A 19,219-nucleotide genomic window follows, 5' to 3' on the forward strand; every position below is an offset into this window, starting at 1 on the left:
ATTCAACAATTATTTTAACTTAAACATTCAGACTCTTTCATGGTTCACAAAATGCCATCACCGACATTATCTCATTTCATGCTCAGGGTAGCCCCGAAAAATCAGTTCTTCCCCCATTTTACATGTTAAGAAGCTAAGTGAAGAGGGCAAATAACCTCATACTCAATAGGGTTGCAAACCCAGGCACTGGATTCCAAAACCAAGGCTCCGCTCCCTAGTTAAATGCCCTCTTTATGCAGTAAGAAATTATCTCAGGAGAGTACAATACTGGCCAAGTCTCTTCTCAGATAATAAAAGTCCAACTATTAAATGAAAACATGTTTAGAGGCACCTGGATGGCTCAGTCAGTTAAGCGCCTGCCCTCAGCCGGGGTCACAATCCCAGGATCCTGGGACTGAACTCTGCATCAGACTCCCTGCTCAGTGGGGAGCCTGATTCTTCCTCTCCCCTTCCCCCTGCTCTCTCTTTGTCAAATAAATAAAATCTAAAAAAAAAAAAAAAAAAAAAAAGGTTTAAAAATGACAGAAATTGGTGCACCTGGGTGTCCCAGTGGGTTGAACCTCTCTGCTTTTGGCTCAGGTCATGATCCCAGGGTCCCGGAATCTCTGCTCAGCAGGGAGCCTGCTTCCTCCTCTCTCTCTGCCTGCCTCTCTGCCTACTTGTGATCTCTTGTCTGTCAAATAAATAAATAAAACCTTAAAAAAAAAAAATGACAGAAACTACTCTAACCTTTTATCCATCTTGGAAATACTTAATAAGTACCTCTATTATGTGCCAGGCACTGTATCTGAAAAAAAAGGTCTAAACAATCATGATTAAAGTGCTTTAAACAAAAAAATAACCTCTTAATAAAAAAGTGACTCCAGAACACAAAGATTATTTAAATTATTCAAATAATTTTTTTTTAAAGATTTATTTATTTGAGAGAGTGAGCATGAGTGAGTGGGAGATGCAGAGGAAGAAGAGACTCCTTGTTGAGCAGGGAGCCCGGTGCAGGGCTCGATCCCAGGACCCTGAGATCATGACCTGAGCCGACGGCAGACGCTTAACCAACTGAGCCACTCAGGTGCCCCTAAATTATTCAAATAATTTATTCAAAACATTTTATGGAGCACCCACTCTATGTTAGCTATTTTGGCCATAATCCAAAATAGCAAAAATTCTAGAATTATGGATTTGGACCTCAAAGACCATCTACTGCAACTCCCTCCAGGAGGTCACAAAGGATGGAAGGTGAATTGACTCAACTGAACCAAGTCCGGAGGCCAGTTCACAGTTCAATACCTGTTCTTTCCATTTCACTTTTCAAGCAGGCACCCAATAAATGTTTCCTGAATGCTTCTCAAAACAGCACTCAAATGCTGTCAGTGTTACTTACCTCCCTTCTAAGATGGGCAAAATATGTGTACACTGGTATCCAGAGGAAATGATGAGCCCACTGGACATCAAGTTCTTTGGCTTATTGTGGTAGAAGCTGAAGAGGCTGTCTATTCCATACGCAACCTTAGGAATCCCATAGCACTCAAAAAGAAGCTCAGACATCATTTGTCGAGAATACAGTGGGTTGCACACAGCTTCTGTCAAAACTATGGGATGATCAACACAGCCCTACTTTGAAAGAAAAGGGAGAACAAAGAGTAACAAAAGAATACTCTTTTTAAAGCATAAAAGAAACCAAAGTCCTACTGTAAAGACTGAATTTACTTTTGGTCTCCAATCAAAAACCTGACCAGAAGCAACTATAAAACACTCATCTCATCTTTACTGGAAGCTGTTTTAGGAAATTTGAAAGTAGGGTCAATTTAAGGTTATTAAGTAAAGCCCCATCCAAACTGCCAGCAAATCATGTTGGCTCCACCTTCACTTTACCTCCAGAATCTATTTGCTTCTACCAGATCCCCCTCCCCGGTCTCCTTCACCTAAGTCACTACCACCTCTCACTTGGGTTATTACAACAGCCACCATACTGGTCTTCTGGTTGTACCCTATAACCCATGCCAGTCCAATCTTCATAGCAGCTATAGTGGTCCTTTTGGAACAGAAGTCATGTCCTTCCTTTGCTAACCGTCCCTCTTTCACAAAATTAAAAGCCAAATGGGATTTGCTCCATCACCTCTCTGACTTCCTCCTCCAATTACTACTCTTCCCTCATTCTGGCTGCTCTTAGGATTAAGGCACACTCCTGCCTCAGGGCCTTTTCACTGGCTGTTTCCTCTGGAATACTATTCACTCACATTCACCTGGCTTACTCCCTCAAACACCTCTTTCAATCCCTGCTGGAACCTCACCCTCTCCCTGAGTCCTGCCCTACCCTGACCATCTGAAAAAATGCAATCCTCTCCTCTCCTACCATGCCTTAGAATCTACTACTAAATTCTACTGCTTATTAGTCTGCCTTTTCATACTAGAATGTCTTTCCTTTCTAGATCTACAGCACAGGAAATTTTGTTACACTCACGGATGTAGTCTAGAAAAGTGCCTGGCACAGAGAAGGTGCTCAATACAGTTTAGTTAATAAATGAATTTGATAACACAGGAGCACCCAAATGTACGCGGCAAGAGAGAAGGAGCATTGTTTATTGTTCACTGCTGTACTCCCAAGAGCCTAGCCCAGGGCTTACACACGTTGGGCGCTTAAGATTTATTCCACTGGCTGGCTGAATGACTAAATGACAATGAGAACTACCATAGTGACGACGTCCTCTCCCAAAGCGGAGTGCGGGGAGCTGCGACCTCACCCCTCCCCTCAAGCCCAACCCACAATCCCCCACCGCTTCACCTGTGAGGACACACCCAGGTGCTGGAAGCTGTAGTCCAGCAGCAGCTCCTGCAGCTCCAAGTTGACCGGTACGTTGCGGTCGAAGGGTGAGCGCAGCATCCAGCGCAGCGGCTCCAGGCTGCCCAGCGCGTTGCCCACCTGCGGGCCCGCCCCGCCTCGAGCCCCGCCCCGCCCGCGGGCGCACACGGAGCGGAACTGCAGGCGCGGCTCGGGGCCCGGGTCCGGTCCGGGGCATGCCCAGCCGGCGCGGGCCTGGAACGACCCGTTGTCCAGCACGAGTGGCACCGGCAGTGGGCCGAGAGCACCCGGGCCGGTCTCCAGCACAGGGTCTGGCGCGGCGCGGGCATCGCGGAACGGGAAGACGTTCGCCACCGGACCGACCGCACCGGCCGCCGCCATTTTGGAGCGCGCACGCTGTGCCCGCCCCTCGCCGTAGCGCCCGCCCAGACGGCGCGAAGCCCCGCCCCTAGCCGCAGTGCCCGCCCAGACGGCGCAAAGCCCCGCCCCCTCACCGTAGCTCCCGCAACGACGGCACGAGACCCTGCCCGGTGCGTGCAGAGAACCTCCCAAAGCCTCCTCCCCTCGCTACGCCTGGCGAGCCTTTTTGCGTGATCCCTCCCTCGCAACCCAGGCCGTCTTTGAGATCGCTAAGCCCCGCCCGGTCTGGCCTCGAAGTCCCGCCTTCGTTTAACTTCGCCCCACAATCCGATCTGGCCACGCCCCTTCGCTCTAGCCGGGACGCCGGCTCGTAAGCCCCGCCCCATGTGCGTAACACCACCGGGCTCCGCCCCTTCCCGACCTCCAGAACTGGGCTCTAAACTACGCCAGGCCCGCCTTTTCGCCTAGCCACACCCCGTTTTTCGGGTAACTCACCTTCAACCGCCCTTGGCTCCTCCTCCACAGGGTTTTGACGCTTTTAGCCGGGCTGTCTGAGGTTTTGATGGTGTTCAATTTCTTGATCAGCGATATTGCTACGTGCTCTCACTTTGTGAAAAGTCATCGGACCGCCCACTTAGGCTTAGCGCGCTTTCTGTGGGTTATGTTTTGCAATACAATAAAGTGTCGTCATAGCTTTATTATTATTAAATAAATTATTTATATCTTTATTAACTCCCACAGACGGTGCTCTCTCACTGAGACGTCAAAGACTGAGAAAAGGACTAAATGATTCTCTATATGGAAAATTCTTCCGTTTAGTGGTGTAACTCCCAGGCAAGGGAGTATGACTCCCAAAGAATCTAATACGACTCTGACTAAATTCTGGCCAATGGGGGTGAGAGCGGAGATAATGTGACACGCCCCTCCCAGTTTTAGCTCTGAAAGTAATGACACGCTCTCCTCCACCCAGTTTCCTCCAGATAGAGGGATAACAAAGGTTTAGAGCAGCTATCTTGACTCTACGCTTCCAGTTCTGGAACATGTAACTTTGACAGAAAGAAGCAAGTTAATTATGAAAATGGCTCTGGGGGCGCCTGGGTGGCTCAGTGGGTTAAAGCCTCTGCCTTCAGCTCAGGTCATGATCCCAGGGTCCTGGGATCGAGCCCTGCATCAGGCTTTGTGCTGAGTGGGGAGCCTGCTTCCCTTCCTTTCTCTCTGCCTACTTGTGATCTCTGTCAAGTAAATAAATAAAATCTTTCAAAAAAAATGGCTCTGAATAAACACTTTTAGCAAAAGATAAGACCTTAAACCTTTCTCAAAATTTCTGAAACCCCTCTAGGCCAGATTGAGAACCTAGAGCCTAGTGGCAAAATAAGATTAAGGGTGTTGCTTTCCAACACAAACCCATTGTCTCAGGTATCTGAAAATACCCATTCTTGACCTGTGAAAGCAGGAATAAGCAGAAGACAGAGAACTATAAATGTAAGTGAATGTAAGTTTAAGAGTTATATCTATGTGTGCTAACATGGACACATAGTCAAGATTTATTTTTAAAAAGAAAGAAGTGGGGGCACCTGTGTGGCTCAGTGGGTTAAGCCTCTGCCTTCAGCTCAGGTCATGATCTCAGGGTCCTGGGATCCAGCCCTGCCTTAGGCTCTGTGCTCAGCAGGGAGCTTGCTTCCCCCTCTTCCTCTGCCTGCCTCTCTGTCTACTTGTGATCTCTCTCTGTGTGTCAAATAAATAAATAAAATATTTTTTAAAAAATAAAAAAAAAAGAAATAAGTGAAGGCAGTACAGTGTATAGTGAAATCCCTTTACAAGAGGGGACAAATACATATGGTTTTGCTTGTATTTTCATACAGATAGAGAGGAAACCAATGTGAGTTAACTCGTAAAGGGAGGAGCCAAGGTGGGAGGATCAGGTGTGGGAAACTTTTTCACTGCATACTTTAACACATCTTTAGCCATGTGAATGAATTACTTTTTCAGGAAAAAAAACAACACTACGTATAAGTAAGGTAGACTGGATTCTTGATCCCAGTTCTTCATGCCCATATTAAAATAGGATTAGAATCCATACCATCTGCCATGTAACTTTGTAGGGCCTCACTATGGGTTGGTACTGGGCTTGGTCATGTGGCTTGCGTTTAGTCAAGGATAATCAAATGTCATCTGAGCAGAGGCTTTAAATGTTCTTTGTGGTTTAGCCTGCCCTCTTGCACTCCTGCTGTCAGTCATGAGAAGAACATACCCTGAGTCTAAAGAGGATGGAAGACCCTGGAACAGACCGGAAATCAAACTGCAACCTGGAGCCAAGTCCAGCTCTGACCTGCAGCCTAAAGTTGACCTGCTTTGTGGACCCATGAACAGCAACAACACAAATGTCCTTATCATCCGCTGAAATTCTGGGTTACCATGCAGCATTATTGCAGGAGAACACTGACAGCTACACTAGACCCATGCTATCCAATACTACTTTCTGGCCATGATGGAAATGTCCTACAGTCTTCAGAGTCTAATGCAAGAGCCACATGTGAGTGGTGCAGCTGTGAGGAGCTGATTTTTTTTCTTTTATTTAGTTTTAACTCTACATTTAAATTTAAATAACCATAGGTAGCTAGGGGCTGCTCTGTTGCACAACATAGCACTAGTCAAAAATCTATGGCTGTAATGTCTGTGGAGGCTGAGAAAAATTAAGGCCATCCCACCTCAGGTTTAGCCTTAGCGTAAGTACAGCCATCTTAGCTCCAGCAGCCATCTCAGACCCCATGCCCAAGGGCTGAACTTTCCCCTACTTTACTTTAGTTCTAAGGACCTCCATCCTGCTTTGGTTCCAGAGACCCCCACCCTGCTTTAGTAACAGGAGTCCCTACCCTGCTTTAGTAATAGGAACCCATAAATACCCCTGCCTTAGCTAAACTTGGGGTACAAGTCCCTACTCCGCCGTGTTGGGTATACTTGGGCCCAAGCTTAAGCTTGTCGTATAAACGCTCGTGTGATTGCAACGGTGTTGGATCCTTGGTGGTCTCTCGGACATGAAAACTTGGGTACAACAATGTCCACAATAGCCAAACTATGGAAAGAATCTAGATGTCTATCAACAGATAAATGGATAAAGAAGATATGGTATATATGTTCAACGGAATACTATACAGCCACCAAAAGAAATGAAATCTTGCCATTTGCAACGACATGGATGGAACTAGAGGGTATTATGCTTAGTAAAATAAGTCAATCAGAGAAAGACAATTATCATATGATCTCCCTGATATGAGGAAGTTGAAAGGCAATGTGGAGGGTTTGGAGGGTAGTGAAGGAATAAATGAAACAAGATGGGATTGGGAGGGAGAAACCGTAAGAGACTTTTAATCTCACAAAACAAACTGAGGGTTGCTGGGGAGGGGGGGTTGGGAGAAGGGGGGTGGGGTTATGGACATTGGGGAGGGTATGTGCTATGGTGAGTGCTGTGAAGTGTGTAAACCTGGCGATTCACAGACCTGTACCCCTGGGGATAAAAATATATTATGTTCATAAAAAATAGAAAGAAAGAAAGAGAAAAAAAAGAAGATGAACATTGGAGAAGGTATGTGCTATGGTGAGTGCTATGAAGTGTGTAAACCTGGCGATTCACAGACCTGTACCACTGGGGCTAATAATACATTATATGTTAATTAAAAATTTTTTTAAAAAATTTAAAAATTAAAAAAAAATAAAACAAGAATGTCTAATGAAAAAAAAATCTATGGCTGTGATTATTTGCCCATGGCAATGACTAGAAGAAAATGATCAGAAGCCTACTGTGTTAGTTTCCTAGGGCTGGTTTAATAAGGTACCACTAGCTGGAATGGCTGTAAACAACAGAAATTTGTTCTCTCGTAGTTCTGGATGCCAGAAGTCCCAATTCAAGGTGTTGGCAGAGCCATGCTCTCTCTGAAGACTCCAAGGGAAAATCTGTCTCATGCCTTTATCTTATATTTTGGTGCTGCTTGTAGTCCTCGGCTTGTACACACATCACTCCCCTCTTTGCCTCCACTGCCCCATGACATTCTCCCTCTGTGTGTATCTCTTTTCCTCCTCTTACAAGGACACCAGTCATATCGGATTAAGGGCCCATCCCACTTCAGTATGACCTTATCATAACTAAAAACATCTGTATACTCTGTTTTCATCCCACCCACAGAGTTTTGTTGGGAGTTGCTGGAAGTCTAAATCTCCCCCCCCCCCCACCCCCACACCCAACTTACCTTGAGCTTGGCCCTCAGCACTGCTGGACCATCCTGCTGGGTGTTTCTGGCTAGAGGCCTCTTCTGTCCTCATCCTTCCTGGCCCTCACGACTGGCAGAGATGGCAACCACAACATCACTGCGGGATCAGTCGCAGCCAGGCCCTTGACCAGACGCAATCCAAACCTCTAGGAAGCAGAGCTCATCTCCCAAGCCCCTACCTCACTGAGATTAGCATTTGCTCAGAGAACAAAATTTAAGAAGGTGCAAAAAATTCAATAAGATAGTTAATAAACCATCTTAACTTTTAAACTCAAAGTTTAAACTAAACTAAAACTAAACTTTTTTAACTTTTAAACTAAACTTTTCAAGATCAAAATTCAAAACTGAACTAAAATGTTCAAAATGACAGGAACAAAATAATAAAATTTGAACTCAAGACTGGATCATTGCCGATACTGTCTTTTGCTTCAGACTCAGCATGGCTGAGCGCTGTGCTGCTACCGGTCCTGTGCTCTCCGAACATCACTGTTACTGATCCTGCCTGCTTCAGCAATAGGGACACACACTGATGTCTGCAACTTTGGGAAATGTGTTTTTTTTTTTAAAGGTAGATTGCTAGATGGATAAACGAATAGGTATGGGATGGCTATTTCAGCATTATAAAGGTGTTAATCATTCAGTCTAGGTGGTGGGCATGTGGGCTGTCAGTGGAGAATTCTTTTACCTTTTCTGTATCCTTGAAATTTTTCACAATGTTGAAAAGGAAAAAAATAAAAGCAGGGAGAAGGACACCCAAGGTTGGCTCTCTGGGGTTAAACCAGCTCCTTCTGAATCCCTGGATATCCAGGTCTGGGTTTCCTATCACATCCTCCCTGGCAGTGAGGACTAAGCCCTCTAGCTGGTCTGCCCCCTCTTTGACTGAAGCCTCTCTCTGGCCCTTGCCCTTGAGATCCTTCATTCCCAACAACAAAACATCAAGGATCGTCTCAAATTCCTGACTGGTCCCTATGAGCCCGGTTGGCTCCCTTCCTCCCAAGTCCCTAAGGCAGGAACAGATCAGTCCCTGGGATAAGACATGTCATTTAATGAAACGTGTTCCATAACAGAGCATCCTTCCATATTTGAGGGGAAAATGATCAAAAGCCCATTTTGAAGTACAGAGGACATGAAAATAAAGCACTAGAGATAAAGAGTGATTATCCTCTGAGTGTGGGGGGTGGGGATGGTGGAGAGGGGAGAAGAATTTAGAAAACTGGCCTCTGCAGGCAAGAGCTTACCCAAATTCTAAAAGTGGAGAGCTTTCTTTGAGGGCTGGCAGCTTGCATTCTCACCGCTGGGGGGCGAGGCAGGGCCATCTCTGGACCAGGGGGCAGTGACTCCTGGGTTTCTCTGGGGACAAGGGTCTTGGTTCCAGGCCAGGGGCCCAAGGCCTTCCTTTAGCCAGGTACACCGACGCTTAGAGTCCACGACTGGGCAGGGGTGGGGGGTACCGGGGGGCTGTTCATCAGGATCCATGCTAAGAACTGGTGGGTACTGACGGTGGGGGTACTGGCGGGTACTGGTGGGGGGGGGGGCGGAGTGGGCAGAGGGGGATTCCTCTCACCCCCTTCTCAATTCGACCCCCTACTGAGGATTCATTAGGCCAAGCCTCAGACTCAGACTCAGACTCAGACTCAGACTCAGACACTGTCTCCCTCAGCAGACAGTGCCCAACCTGCGGACCGAAGCACAACTGGAGTCCTGTATTTCAACTTCCACCCACACACATTGCTGTGTTGGGGGCAGGGAGGTGGCGATCGGTCCCAGCTACTTGCTCCCTATTTCTCCTGGCAACCTGAATGTGAGTCTGGCACCCAGGAGGGTGCACCTAGGAGGCTGGCTCTCCTGCCCTGCCAGCCTCGGGACTCACGTAGGGTGACCAGGGCTCCTGCAAGCTGAGCACAAAGCTGGGAGCAGGACGCAGGGGCATGGATCTAGGCAAGTCCATGGAGGGGGCAGCCACTGTGTCCAGAACCTTCCTACTGTCTCATTTGTCCTTCTAAAAATGGGAAGGATGGAGCTGGTGCACATGACGCTCCCATTTTGCCTTCCACTGCGGCCGTGGCTTTTTCTAAAGACTACTGACTGCCCTGAGACTCAGCACATCCCAGGGTCTGTGCACTGGCCCACGAGAAGTGGCAGGCAGGGCAGGGAGGAGGGTCAGCTTCCAGGTCTAGGAGACATCAGAAAGCCTAGGGAAGCTGGAAACTGAGGATTCTCTGGCCAGGTCTGGATCCTGGATAACAGACAATAGTGACAATGGGAATCAGGCATTTGACTGCTGGACATCTCAAATGACCCGATTAAATCGTCAGAACCTCGGACAGCAGACAGGACTGGATCTTACCCCCTCTCCACTTCAAGGCTGCAGAACCAGGTGGAGAAAGGTCACCTCTGTCGCAGGCACGCCAGTGTGGATGCTCTGCACACACACACACACACACACACATCACACACATTCATCAAGGCTCTCACAAGACACAGATATAGCCTTCCTCCAACCCCACAGGCAGATCTTTATATCTCCTACACATGCGCACACACAGCTGTTGCAGGGAGGTTGGGAAAATGGACATTGTTCTTAGGCATTCTCACAGTTCTTCCTCGTGCACAGATCACATCTAGAGAAATCATTCCAAACTAGTCCTCTGCCTTGGTGGTGGGGAACAAAAACCTCCCACATAGCTTCTCTCACCTTGAGGACCCTAGGAATGGCCCAGCCTTCCTGCATTCCTTAACCCCATCTTTTTTTTTTTTTAAAGATTTTTATTTATTTATTTATTTGACAGAGATCACAAGTAGGCAGAGAGGCAGGAAGAGAGAGAGGAGGAAGCAGGCTCCCTGCTGAGCAGAGAGCCTGATGTGGGGCTCTATCCCAGGACCCTGAGATCATGACCTGAGCTGAAGGCAGAGGCTTAACCCACTGAGCCACCCAGGCGCCCCTTGACCCCATCTATTAAGTCTAACTATGACCCTCTCCAAAGGGTCTGGGACTGACGCCCTGAAGTCAGGATGTGGACCAAAAAAAGGACTGGATCCTCTAGGTAGTTAAAAAAAATCTCAAACAGGCTGCTCAAGAAGAGGGAAGATTGCAACCCAAACTACTCAGACTGTTGATTCTAAACAGCCAAATTTCTTCACTGTGGCTGTGTAAACCTCAGCTTGGTTGGACTTGAACAGGGTTCCTCACCCCCCCCCCCGGGGTCGGGGGGAGATGTCTGGGAGGCCAGGTTGGCCCCTGGCCCTGGGAGCCCAGGGAAATACACAATCTGCTGCTGATTTCCCTTATAGTTCTCTTTAAAGTCCACAGCCAAGTGTAGATTTCTGCATGCCCTTGTTAATTGTCTCTCCCCTCACCCTGGGGACTGGAGGTTGAGAGAGTCCCCTGAATTCTCAGACAGATCCAACCCCCAGGAGGGATTCAGAACAAATCTTGTGCTGGTGGCTGCACCGCTGAGACCACACTGAAACCGCTGGGAGCACCTCATGCTCCTTCCCCTGCCTCCCGCAAACACCCGGAGAGCTTCCTCTTAGTGAAGACCATCCTCCTCACTCTGCCAGGCTCTCCCAGAACCCTTTAATGACAGGTGCTCCTCCACCCACACCTGCTTCACCCACCCTGGCCAGAGCCAGCTCCCCCGCGGTCCAGGGCTTTGGGATCTCCGGCAGCGCAAAAATGCAGAACCGACGCAACGCCGGAGCGCCTTTGTTTCTTCTTTATTTGCGGATATAATTATGTACCGCACTCTAAATTAGAGATAGATTTTTTTTTCTGATATACATTTCATCTTATTCACCACGAGCACACCACACGCACAGTAGAACAGTTCCACAACCTGATAAATTGCACAAGATGAGTTTGGATTCCTGAAAACCAGCAGGCAAGCCGGCCCTGCCTCGGCTTCTCGCCTCCCTGCTTCGCCGAAGGAAATTGCCCACCCGAAACGGATTTCCCGGCCAGCCTTTCCCTCCGCAGGGTTGAAATGTCTCTGGAATGGGAAGCGCTCTTGCTGGAAATGGCTGGACGCTGCAGATTCCGAGCACTGGATGGCTGTGAAATGTCCCCCCAAGGTCAAGTTTCTGCGCCTGCGAGCTGCGACCCCTCTCCCTCCCTTCCCTACCCGCTTCGGTGTCAGGGACCAAGAGTCGGGGTCCCCGCGGGAAGGACAGAGAGCCTGGCCCACAAGTTCGCCCCGGCCTCCCCCAGAAACTAGGGTGTTGTGGAAAGGAAAGGACAACAGAAACGCAGACGCGATGGATTGTGGATTCCTATCCCCTCCCACCCACCCCCCATCCCCGATAATCAGAAACTAGGAACCAGAGATGTTGTTTAAAGCTCGGCTTCCCAAGCGCGGCGGCAGGGCGCACAGGGCTGGTGGGGGTGGGAGGGGAGGGTGGGAAGAGCGCGGGAGAACCCGAGCCCGGGCGCCCTAGTCCTCCGCGTTGGTTCGGTAGGCCTCGATGAGGCCCTCCAGCGAGTGCACGAAGCCGGACACACTGCAGATGCCACCGATGACGAAGATGGCGACATCGAAGAAGACTTGGTGCCACAGCAGCTTGCGCCAGAGCAGGCGCAGGTGGAAGAGGCTGGGCAGCAGGAAGCAGAGCCCGGCGCCCGTGAGACTGCCGGTGAGACCCATAAGCAGCGCGAAGTGCGGCACGTAGATGGCCATGAGCAGCGTGAAGACAACGAGCGCACAGCGCAGCGTCAGCCCCCACGATTTGAGGCGCCCGTCGCCGCCGTAGCAGGCGGGGAAGAAGGCGCGGCTGCCTTCCTGGAAGAGCGACTTCTCCAGCACCTCGACAGCAGCGAAGAAGGGCAGCGGGTAGGACAACAGCGCTTTGGCCACCAGGAAGATGTTCACCACGGCACGGATGGAGCCAGGCAGGTTATCCGTGATGACTTCCTTGGTCTCGTCGGCCCAGGTGAGGTAGGCGACCAGCGCGAAGAGGCCTTTGAGCACGCAGGCGGCGATGTGTGTCCAGTTCATCATGCAGTGGAACTCGCTGGGCTGCTGCATGTTGCCCTCCAGCGAAGGCAGGAAGATCTGGGACGTGTAGCTGAACACGATGATGCCGATGGAGATGGGAAACTTCTTGACATCGATGTAGAACTTGACCTTCTCCCAGGCCCAGTCGCGTGCCCGCGAGAGGCAGTAGGCGATGACCAGGATGTTGATGACGAAGTGAGCCAAAGTGCACAGCAGGCTGAACTTGGACACCGCCTTGAGGTTCTTAAGGAAGGCGCAGGGCAGCAGCACGGCGGTGGCGATGATGGACCAGGACTTCTGCGACACGGGCAGCCCTGGGAAGCTGTTGTACATGAGGTTGCCGCTGACCACAACGTACAGGATGCAAGTCATCACCAGCTCGATGATCTGCGCTACGTTCACCACGCGGCCTCCCAGCGTGGGGAAGCGCGGGGCGCAGCACGCGTTGGCTATGGCTACGTACGAGTCCCGGACCCGCACCACCTCGCCGTCCTCGTTCTCCTCGTACAGGCAGGCGATGAGGATCTTGCCGGTGTAGCAGCACACCACGGCGGCGAAGATGATGAGGAACAAGCCCAGGTAGCCGCCGTGCAGGATGGCGTAGGGCAGGCCCAGCACGAACATGCCCTGCGGAGTGGAAAGGCGGCGAGACCCGGGTGCTCAGCGACCCCAGCCTTGCCGGAGGGGACCTGGGGGCGTGGCTTAAGGCTGTAGCCGCAAGGGGGCGCTAAGGGGAGAGACATCTGGGCTTAAGCCGCGGGGAGGAGAGGTTAAGAGTAGGCTGGAATGGGGGTGCACCGAGGCCTAATAGGAGAAGCCTGGGAGTCGAGTCAGAGATGGAGAGGGAGGTGTTCAAGGCCGCAGCTGAAAGGGAAAGGTGTGCCTGCGGCTGGGAGGTGCGGAGGAGGCTGAGTGTGGGGTCAAGCCGCAAAGAGGGCCTGATATATGGAGAAGGGGCTAGAGCGGTAGAGCTGGGCCTGAGCCATTAAGAAGAAGGGGCGCGGGATTTTAGGTGGGGCTGGAATGAGGTACGGGGAAGCTAATGAGGGCCTATGGCCGACTGGAGAAGGGAACACGAAAGCGGCAGTGGGAGGGGAGAGAGCTAGGGTAGGACGGAAGAGGGGCTGGGGGTGCGCGAACCCGAAGCAGAGGGAGGCAAGAACGGCGGGTATGTGAGGATGCTCGCCAAGGCTTCGGGGAAGTGAGGCCAGAGGCGCGCGGAGTGGGAGTCCTAGGGCAAGGCCTCGGTACCGTGGGAGAGGCTGGGGCCTAAGGAAGGGGCTGAGAGTGGTAGAGACAAGCAGGATAAGGGGCCCCGGGGGAGGGGGGGTGGAACAAGAGTCGCTTTGAATCTAAATCAAGGAGTCAAGCTGCGGACTCGGCGGGCGGACCGTGGAAGGAGGGTTTAGACTCTACAAAGGGAAGAAAAGCTAACGAAATCCAGGGTTCCCGCGGCCTCCTGGCCTCCAGGTTTCCTCCCTGGCCTCCCTCCGGGCCTACGGAACGGGGGTCTTCAAAGACGCCCCCGGCGAAGGCGCGGGTGGCAAGGAGGTGGCCGCGGTCACTTGCCCGTGGTTCCGCACAGCCGCCTCGCAGGGCCCGGGAGTGGGAGGCGCCTCGGGTCGGACCACTTAGTGCGCAGTGCCCTGCGCGGCCTGGGTCCCCAAAGCAAACCCTCCTAGGCCTTCCGCTCCCGGCAGATCCCTATTGTGCGCCCCAACGACGGCGGGCTCCGGGGACACCTGGGGGACCAAGCCACAGGGCCTTGGGGTTCCTTGGGCTGGGTCCTCCTCCTCCCCTCATGCCGCCGCCTGCCCGCCTTCGCCAGCTCCTAGGGTCGTTGTGCAGACTCCAAACCCGCTCCCGGCGGAGTCCGGCGCCGCCTGGTGGGGAGCGGGGCGTTGCGAGTAGGGTGAAGGGGTGGCTGGCCTGGAGACCAGGGGCTGTTTGGAGCAACCGGAGGAGGCTTCTCCAGGGTCACACGCGGAGAAGCCGGTCGCCTCTTTGCGGCGTAGCCGGGATTTCGGGCGAAAAGGGTGAGTCTGTGCACAGGGAGCACGGAGGTACCATAAACTAATTGTGGTAATTGGTATATCACGTATGTGCTTATGTTTGTATACACTTGCATGTCCCTAGTAGGGCTGCACTTGGGAAAATGGGCTAGATCCTGTTTGCATGAATCTGTGCTTGTGTGCAGGTGTATGTTCAAGGTTCGTGTGTGTCTGGTATGTACAGGTATGCGCTTGTGTGTGGGGGGTGTGAAGGTACGTTTGAGGATAATCTTGTGGTCTATATATAGATGCACGTCGTGTGCACCTGGACGGACATTTGTTCGTGGGGGAGGGGGATATGAGCAAGTGCGTCTGTGCCTGTGTCAAGGGAGAGGACTCCCAGCTCAGCAATTTCCCTCTCTCCTTTCCTCCTGAACATGCAGCTGTAAATCCATTCCGGAGTCCCAGGAGACACTGTTCCCTCCAATCCTGATTTTCTTTCTCCCTCTCCCCTCCCCGCTCCCGTCCTCCCGGTTCCCGTTTGCAAGGTCTTAGGGCAAGTGACCGGGACCAAACCTCAGCCTAACAGTCAGGCGCCTGGAGCCTCGGGAGGGAGTGCCGATCTGAGCGGGGAGACACCGCTTGTAGTGTTGTAGACGCACCCCCCCCCCCCAACACACTTCCTCGGGGCTGGGAGGAGTGGGGGAAGGTGAGATCCTGGGTACGGAAAGGCATCTCTCAGCAGAGATCGCGGGCGGGGTTGGGGGGGAGGATCTGGGGAGGACCTGGACGGGGGGGTAGAGCCTGATGCTCCAGTGCGGGAGGAGGGGGAGGGTGGGGGCAGACAGAGCAGGGAATCCCGAGCTCACCTGGATAGCGTTGGTCACGTTCCAGCCCGCCTCCCACGCGGTGATCTTGGGTTTGTCGTGGCCCCCGAATTCTCCACCAGCCCCCAGATTCTGGTCTTTGGAGCCGGAGGGCGGCAGGGGCGCGCCACCGCCGCGCTGGTAATGGATGTCTCCCTCGACGGGTGGTTCGGCGCCCTCGTCCCCACAGGGCTCACCCTCGGTTTTCAGGATGTCCATCTGCAGGCCCTGACGGTGCTCAAAGTCGAGGTCGTCACAGTGAGCAAAACCCACTGCTTCCTCGTCGGTGGCCGCTTGAAAACCCATCCTGGCGAACATGCCGCTCACCTTGGCCTGGGACTTGTTGGACACGGATGTGGCCACGTTGGACAGCTTGCTGCGAAGAAGGGTGGCCATGGCGGCGGCGGGGTCCGTGGAAAAGACAGAAGGGGCTGGGGACGCGGGGTACGCGCGGCAAGGAGGCGAGGGCCAGGGGGGCGCGAGGCCGCTATCTTCGCTTGCTTTCCCCGCGGCGCCCCAGGGCGCTCTGGCTCATGACCCCCTTGGCTGGCGTCTGAGGCTCGCTCGGAGCCCACCCTGCGGGCGGGCAGCAGGGTTGGCGGAGCAGCGGCTGCGAGTGCACTGCGGAGCTGCCGCGGGGCGCGCGCTGGGCTGCGGAGGGCGGCGGCGGCGGCGGCGGCGTCAGAGCTGCTACGCGAGGCTGGTGCGGCGCCCCCACCCGTGCGCAGCCCAAGGCGCTCCCGCCCCTCGAAATCAGGCGGGGGGGCGGGCGTTGGGGAAGGGGAAACACCCGGAGGCGGAGGGGGTGGGGAAGAGGGCAGCGAGAAGAGACCCGGCCGCGAAGGGACTCCGGTGAATTGAGATGGGGGCCGGGGAAAGGCGCCTGCCGGATGGCACCGAGAGGGAGCGCACACGGGAGGGGGCTCGGAGGGCGCAGTGGGGGCTGCAGTGCTGCATTTCTGGGGGAGGCGCTAAGCTCTGATCCTAGCCCTTCCCACCTCGACGCCACAGGGAGGGAGGGGGCCGGAGCCTCCTGATTGTCGCGGTCTGGCGGCCGCGACTACCCCCTCCAGAGGCCGGGAGCTTTCCGGTCCAGGAGCCTCTGGCCAAGGACTGGTCTGGACGTCTGGAAAGGCAGCAGGACAGTTACCTGTTTCAGGCGGCGCGGGCCGTCTGGGCGTCGATCTGTACCCATTATTCAGACTGAGAACTGGCCGCAAACCCCCCTCGGAGGCAGAAGTGTCCGTCCTGGACCTCTCTCAAGAATGTTCAGCCCGGCCTCGGTCACTGGGCTGTCTCAACTCGTCCAGGGACGCCGCGATGAAAGCGATTCTGCGGCTCGCTCGCCACCGACTGCTCTCCAAACGTGTGCAGAATGGAGACGAAAGGTTGGCCTTTCACTTTCTTTTCGTTTGGGAGTCTGGAAGGAGGCAGGACTTCGTGCGGGCATCTCTCTCGACAGCTTCGTGGAGGGTCTGCGAATGTCCACGCCGCAGAGGGGCGCACCCGGAGTCCCGCCCGGGGGAAAGCCGGGCTCGCCACGGGCCCCGGGCGCGGAGGTGCGCGGTGCGCTCGCCGCGGCGGTGAAAACCTAGACCTTTTCTGTTGAGTGGGGTGCGTGTGTGCGCGCCGAATAAGAGAGCGAGCCCGAGACAAAGACCGATATTGTATCAGATACGGCTACGGGCCGAATCTGAGCGGACTCCGAGGGTGAGATTTGGTAACCGTGTTTATTCTGTAAATGTGTGGTTTCGTGCGCGTTTGAGCCTATGCGTGCGCCGAGCTTGTGTGTGTTGGATTGTGTGGATAAGTGTTCCCGTGTGGGTTGCCTGCGTTTTTGCTTGTGTAAGCCCTTTTGTGGTTGTGTCTCTCTGAGGGTCCACCGCTCGGTATGGGTCCCTGACTGTTCCCAGCTGGGCTCCCGCCGGCACTCCTCTTGAACCTGAGCAGTAAACAGCAGCTTTGCGACCTGGCCTAAGTGGAGGAGGACTGGCGACTCTGACTAGAGTGGGGGCAGGGGTAAGGAGAAATTGAAGTAAACGAAAAGAAAGGGTCCCCTATCTCCCCCTCTCAAGGCTCTGTCTCTATGAGAACCCCAATCTCCCCCTCCCCTGTAGTATTTTTAGATTAGTTCACGTCAGCGCACAAGTAGGACGGCCTGAGGGCTCTGACCAGCCAGTTGGACCGGCCCCTATTTCTTGTCCCCCCCACCCCCTCTCAGCGCCTCACAGTCTTCCGCAAGCTCTTCTCCAGATAGGAAACCTCTGCCAGAGTGGGCTGAGATGCCCTTGATCTCTCCCTAGGTACCCCCTTACATTCCAAGAGCCTGCTTGCCAGAAACCAAGGCAGAAACCCACCCCTGTAAGTTACCCGAAGAATCCATCCCTTTATACCAGATGCTATGACAAGAAAACCTTTCCATAGAACCTGACCCCAAACACAGACCCTGCAAGTTGTGACAGGACTCAGAACAAAGAGACCGGAAAACCTTCCTCCCACAACACAGATTGTCTCCTCCAGAGGCTTGAAATAGAACTGATCTCCCATCCCAGAGATTTGCCCTATACAGAGACCCTCCTCCATCCCCATCCCCAGAGGGTGCGGGAGAGACCCCTCTCCCTAGACTCCTACAGACAAAGATCTTTACCCCCTAATCCTCAAGCCACCTTTTCTGTTCCTGGCAAAATTCTTTAGTTCCACACTAGGTGATCTGGGCAGAAACTAGGGGTCCCTATTGCCTCCCTTCAGCCCATACACACCCACACCTGAAGACAGCCACTGATGCCTTCTTTGACAAGTGAAACAATGCTGTATATGTATCAGTTGGTCATTGTTGATTTATGTGTGGATTTTATAAGGATCCAAAATGCTTACCCTCTCTTTCCTTTCCCGTTCTGATGTTTGCCGCTGTCTAAGACTCAAGGGGGGGCTGTGAAGGTCTTTCATTAGTTAGAAATGGGTCATTCATTCATTCATTCATTCAGCAAACCTCTTCCCTGACCTACCGTGCACATGACTGTCTTCCCACTATTGTGGAAACCACCAGGACAATGTGAGGATGGTCCTTGTCTAGGTCACCCACCACAATTCTTGGGTCTGTGGGGACATTGGAGAGCATTCAGTCCAATCATCCTTTCTGCAATGCTTAAGCCATCCCTGAAACACCCCTTCTTTCACAGATAAGCACACCCAGTGAGATGTCCTGCTCAAGGTCACCCAGAGTCCAGGGTAGAGCCAGGCTAGGCCCCAGGAATCCTGATGCTCCTCCTGCGCCTTCCCTTCCATGACCTTGTCTGTCCTTCCATCTCCTCTCCCTGGCTGTTCCGGGTTTGGCCACCACGCTGTCAAGAGATGACATTTGAAACAGACACCCATCCCTCTAGCAGTCATCAGATGTCAGCAGTTGGAGGAGAAAAGCGTCTGTATCACTCTTTTCCTGCTAATTGCCACAAATACCTCTTCCCAGGCCAGGGTGGCAAGCTCCCAAGCAGCCTTCCCTTACTGGAAAATTCTGCTCCCTCGTGTACCAGCTGTGTGACATTGGACTACTTATTTAACTTCTCTTAGCTTCTACTTCCTCATCACTGAAACATGAAAATAATAATAATAACAACAGCCTTGTTCGGTTCTTGGAAGGATCCGGTGAGTCTTGTATATAAAATGCCTACCTGTGAGTGCTCAGTGCCTGGTACATGGTAGCAATTATTCTGTCATTGTTGCTGCTGCCATATCGAATGGCCATGTCTCATTGTTCAGGGAAAGCGAGTGTGCAAGAAAAAACCCGTGATGTATGTGAAAGCCAGGGTGAGTTGGTATGTGCACTCTTCTGTCTTTGCCTCGCCTCCCCCTCCTCACCCCTTCCAGGGAAAGGAATGGAGGTCAGGAATTGGGCAGAGGGCAGGGGACCTGGCAGGCAGCCCCAGGAGGCAAACAGGACAACCTGCCTAGC

The 19,219-nt window shown here is 52.8% G+C and overlaps 2 protein-coding genes across 3 annotated transcripts in view; both read right to left on the reverse strand.

Moving 5' to 3' along the window:
• ACTR5 (actin related protein 5) overlaps window positions 1–3,499 on the reverse strand; it is a 35,955-nt gene extending 32,456 nt beyond the window's left edge. Inside the window, exons 1-2 of one of the 2 annotated variants that reach the window (XM_032350680.1) lie at window positions 2,780–3,499; window positions 1,379–1,608 (exon numbers count right to left, since the gene is read on the reverse strand). In XM_032350680.1, coding sequence (XP_032206571.1) covers window positions 1,379–1,608; window positions 2,780–3,178 — 629 coding nt within the window. In that variant the 5' untranslated portion in view covers window positions 3,179–3,499. The remainder of the gene's footprint in view (window positions 1–1,378; window positions 1,609–2,779) is intronic. The other variant, XM_032350679.1, reaches the window with a different exon arrangement.
• Window positions 3,500–11,098: 7,599 nt separating this feature from the next.
• SLC32A1 (solute carrier family 32 member 1) lies at window positions 11,099–15,946 on the reverse strand. The gene is made up of 2 exons (XM_032350681.1): window positions 15,274–15,946; window positions 11,099–13,040 (listed from the first exon to the last, which is right to left on the reverse strand). Exons 1-2 carry the CDS (start codon window positions 15,664–15,666, stop codon window positions 11,853–11,855), a joined length of 1,581 nt encoding a protein of 526 aa, XP_032206572.1. The 5' UTR covers window positions 15,667–15,946; the 3' UTR covers window positions 11,099–11,852.
• Between the last annotated feature and the right edge of the window lie 3,273 nt (window positions 15,947–19,219).

This window comes from Mustela erminea, chromosome 7 (genome assembly GCF_009829155.1).
Source record: "Mustela erminea isolate mMusErm1 chromosome 7, mMusErm1.Pri, whole genome shotgun sequence".
NCBI classification, from domain to species: Eukaryota; Metazoa; Chordata; class Mammalia; order Carnivora; family Mustelidae; genus Mustela; species Mustela erminea.

What these genes read in the sequence shown, in the direction of transcription:
- SLC32A1 (XM_032350681.1), bottom strand. Translation starts at nt 15,666, where the DNA reads ATGGCCACCCTTCTTCGCAGCAAGCTGTCCAACGTGGCCACATCCGTG. An exon ending in ACGTGACCAACGCTATCCAG is followed by an intron (nt 13,041 to 15,273) that starts GTGAGCTCGGGA and finishes TCCACTCCGCAG; the next exon opens with GGCATGTTCGTGCTGGGCCT.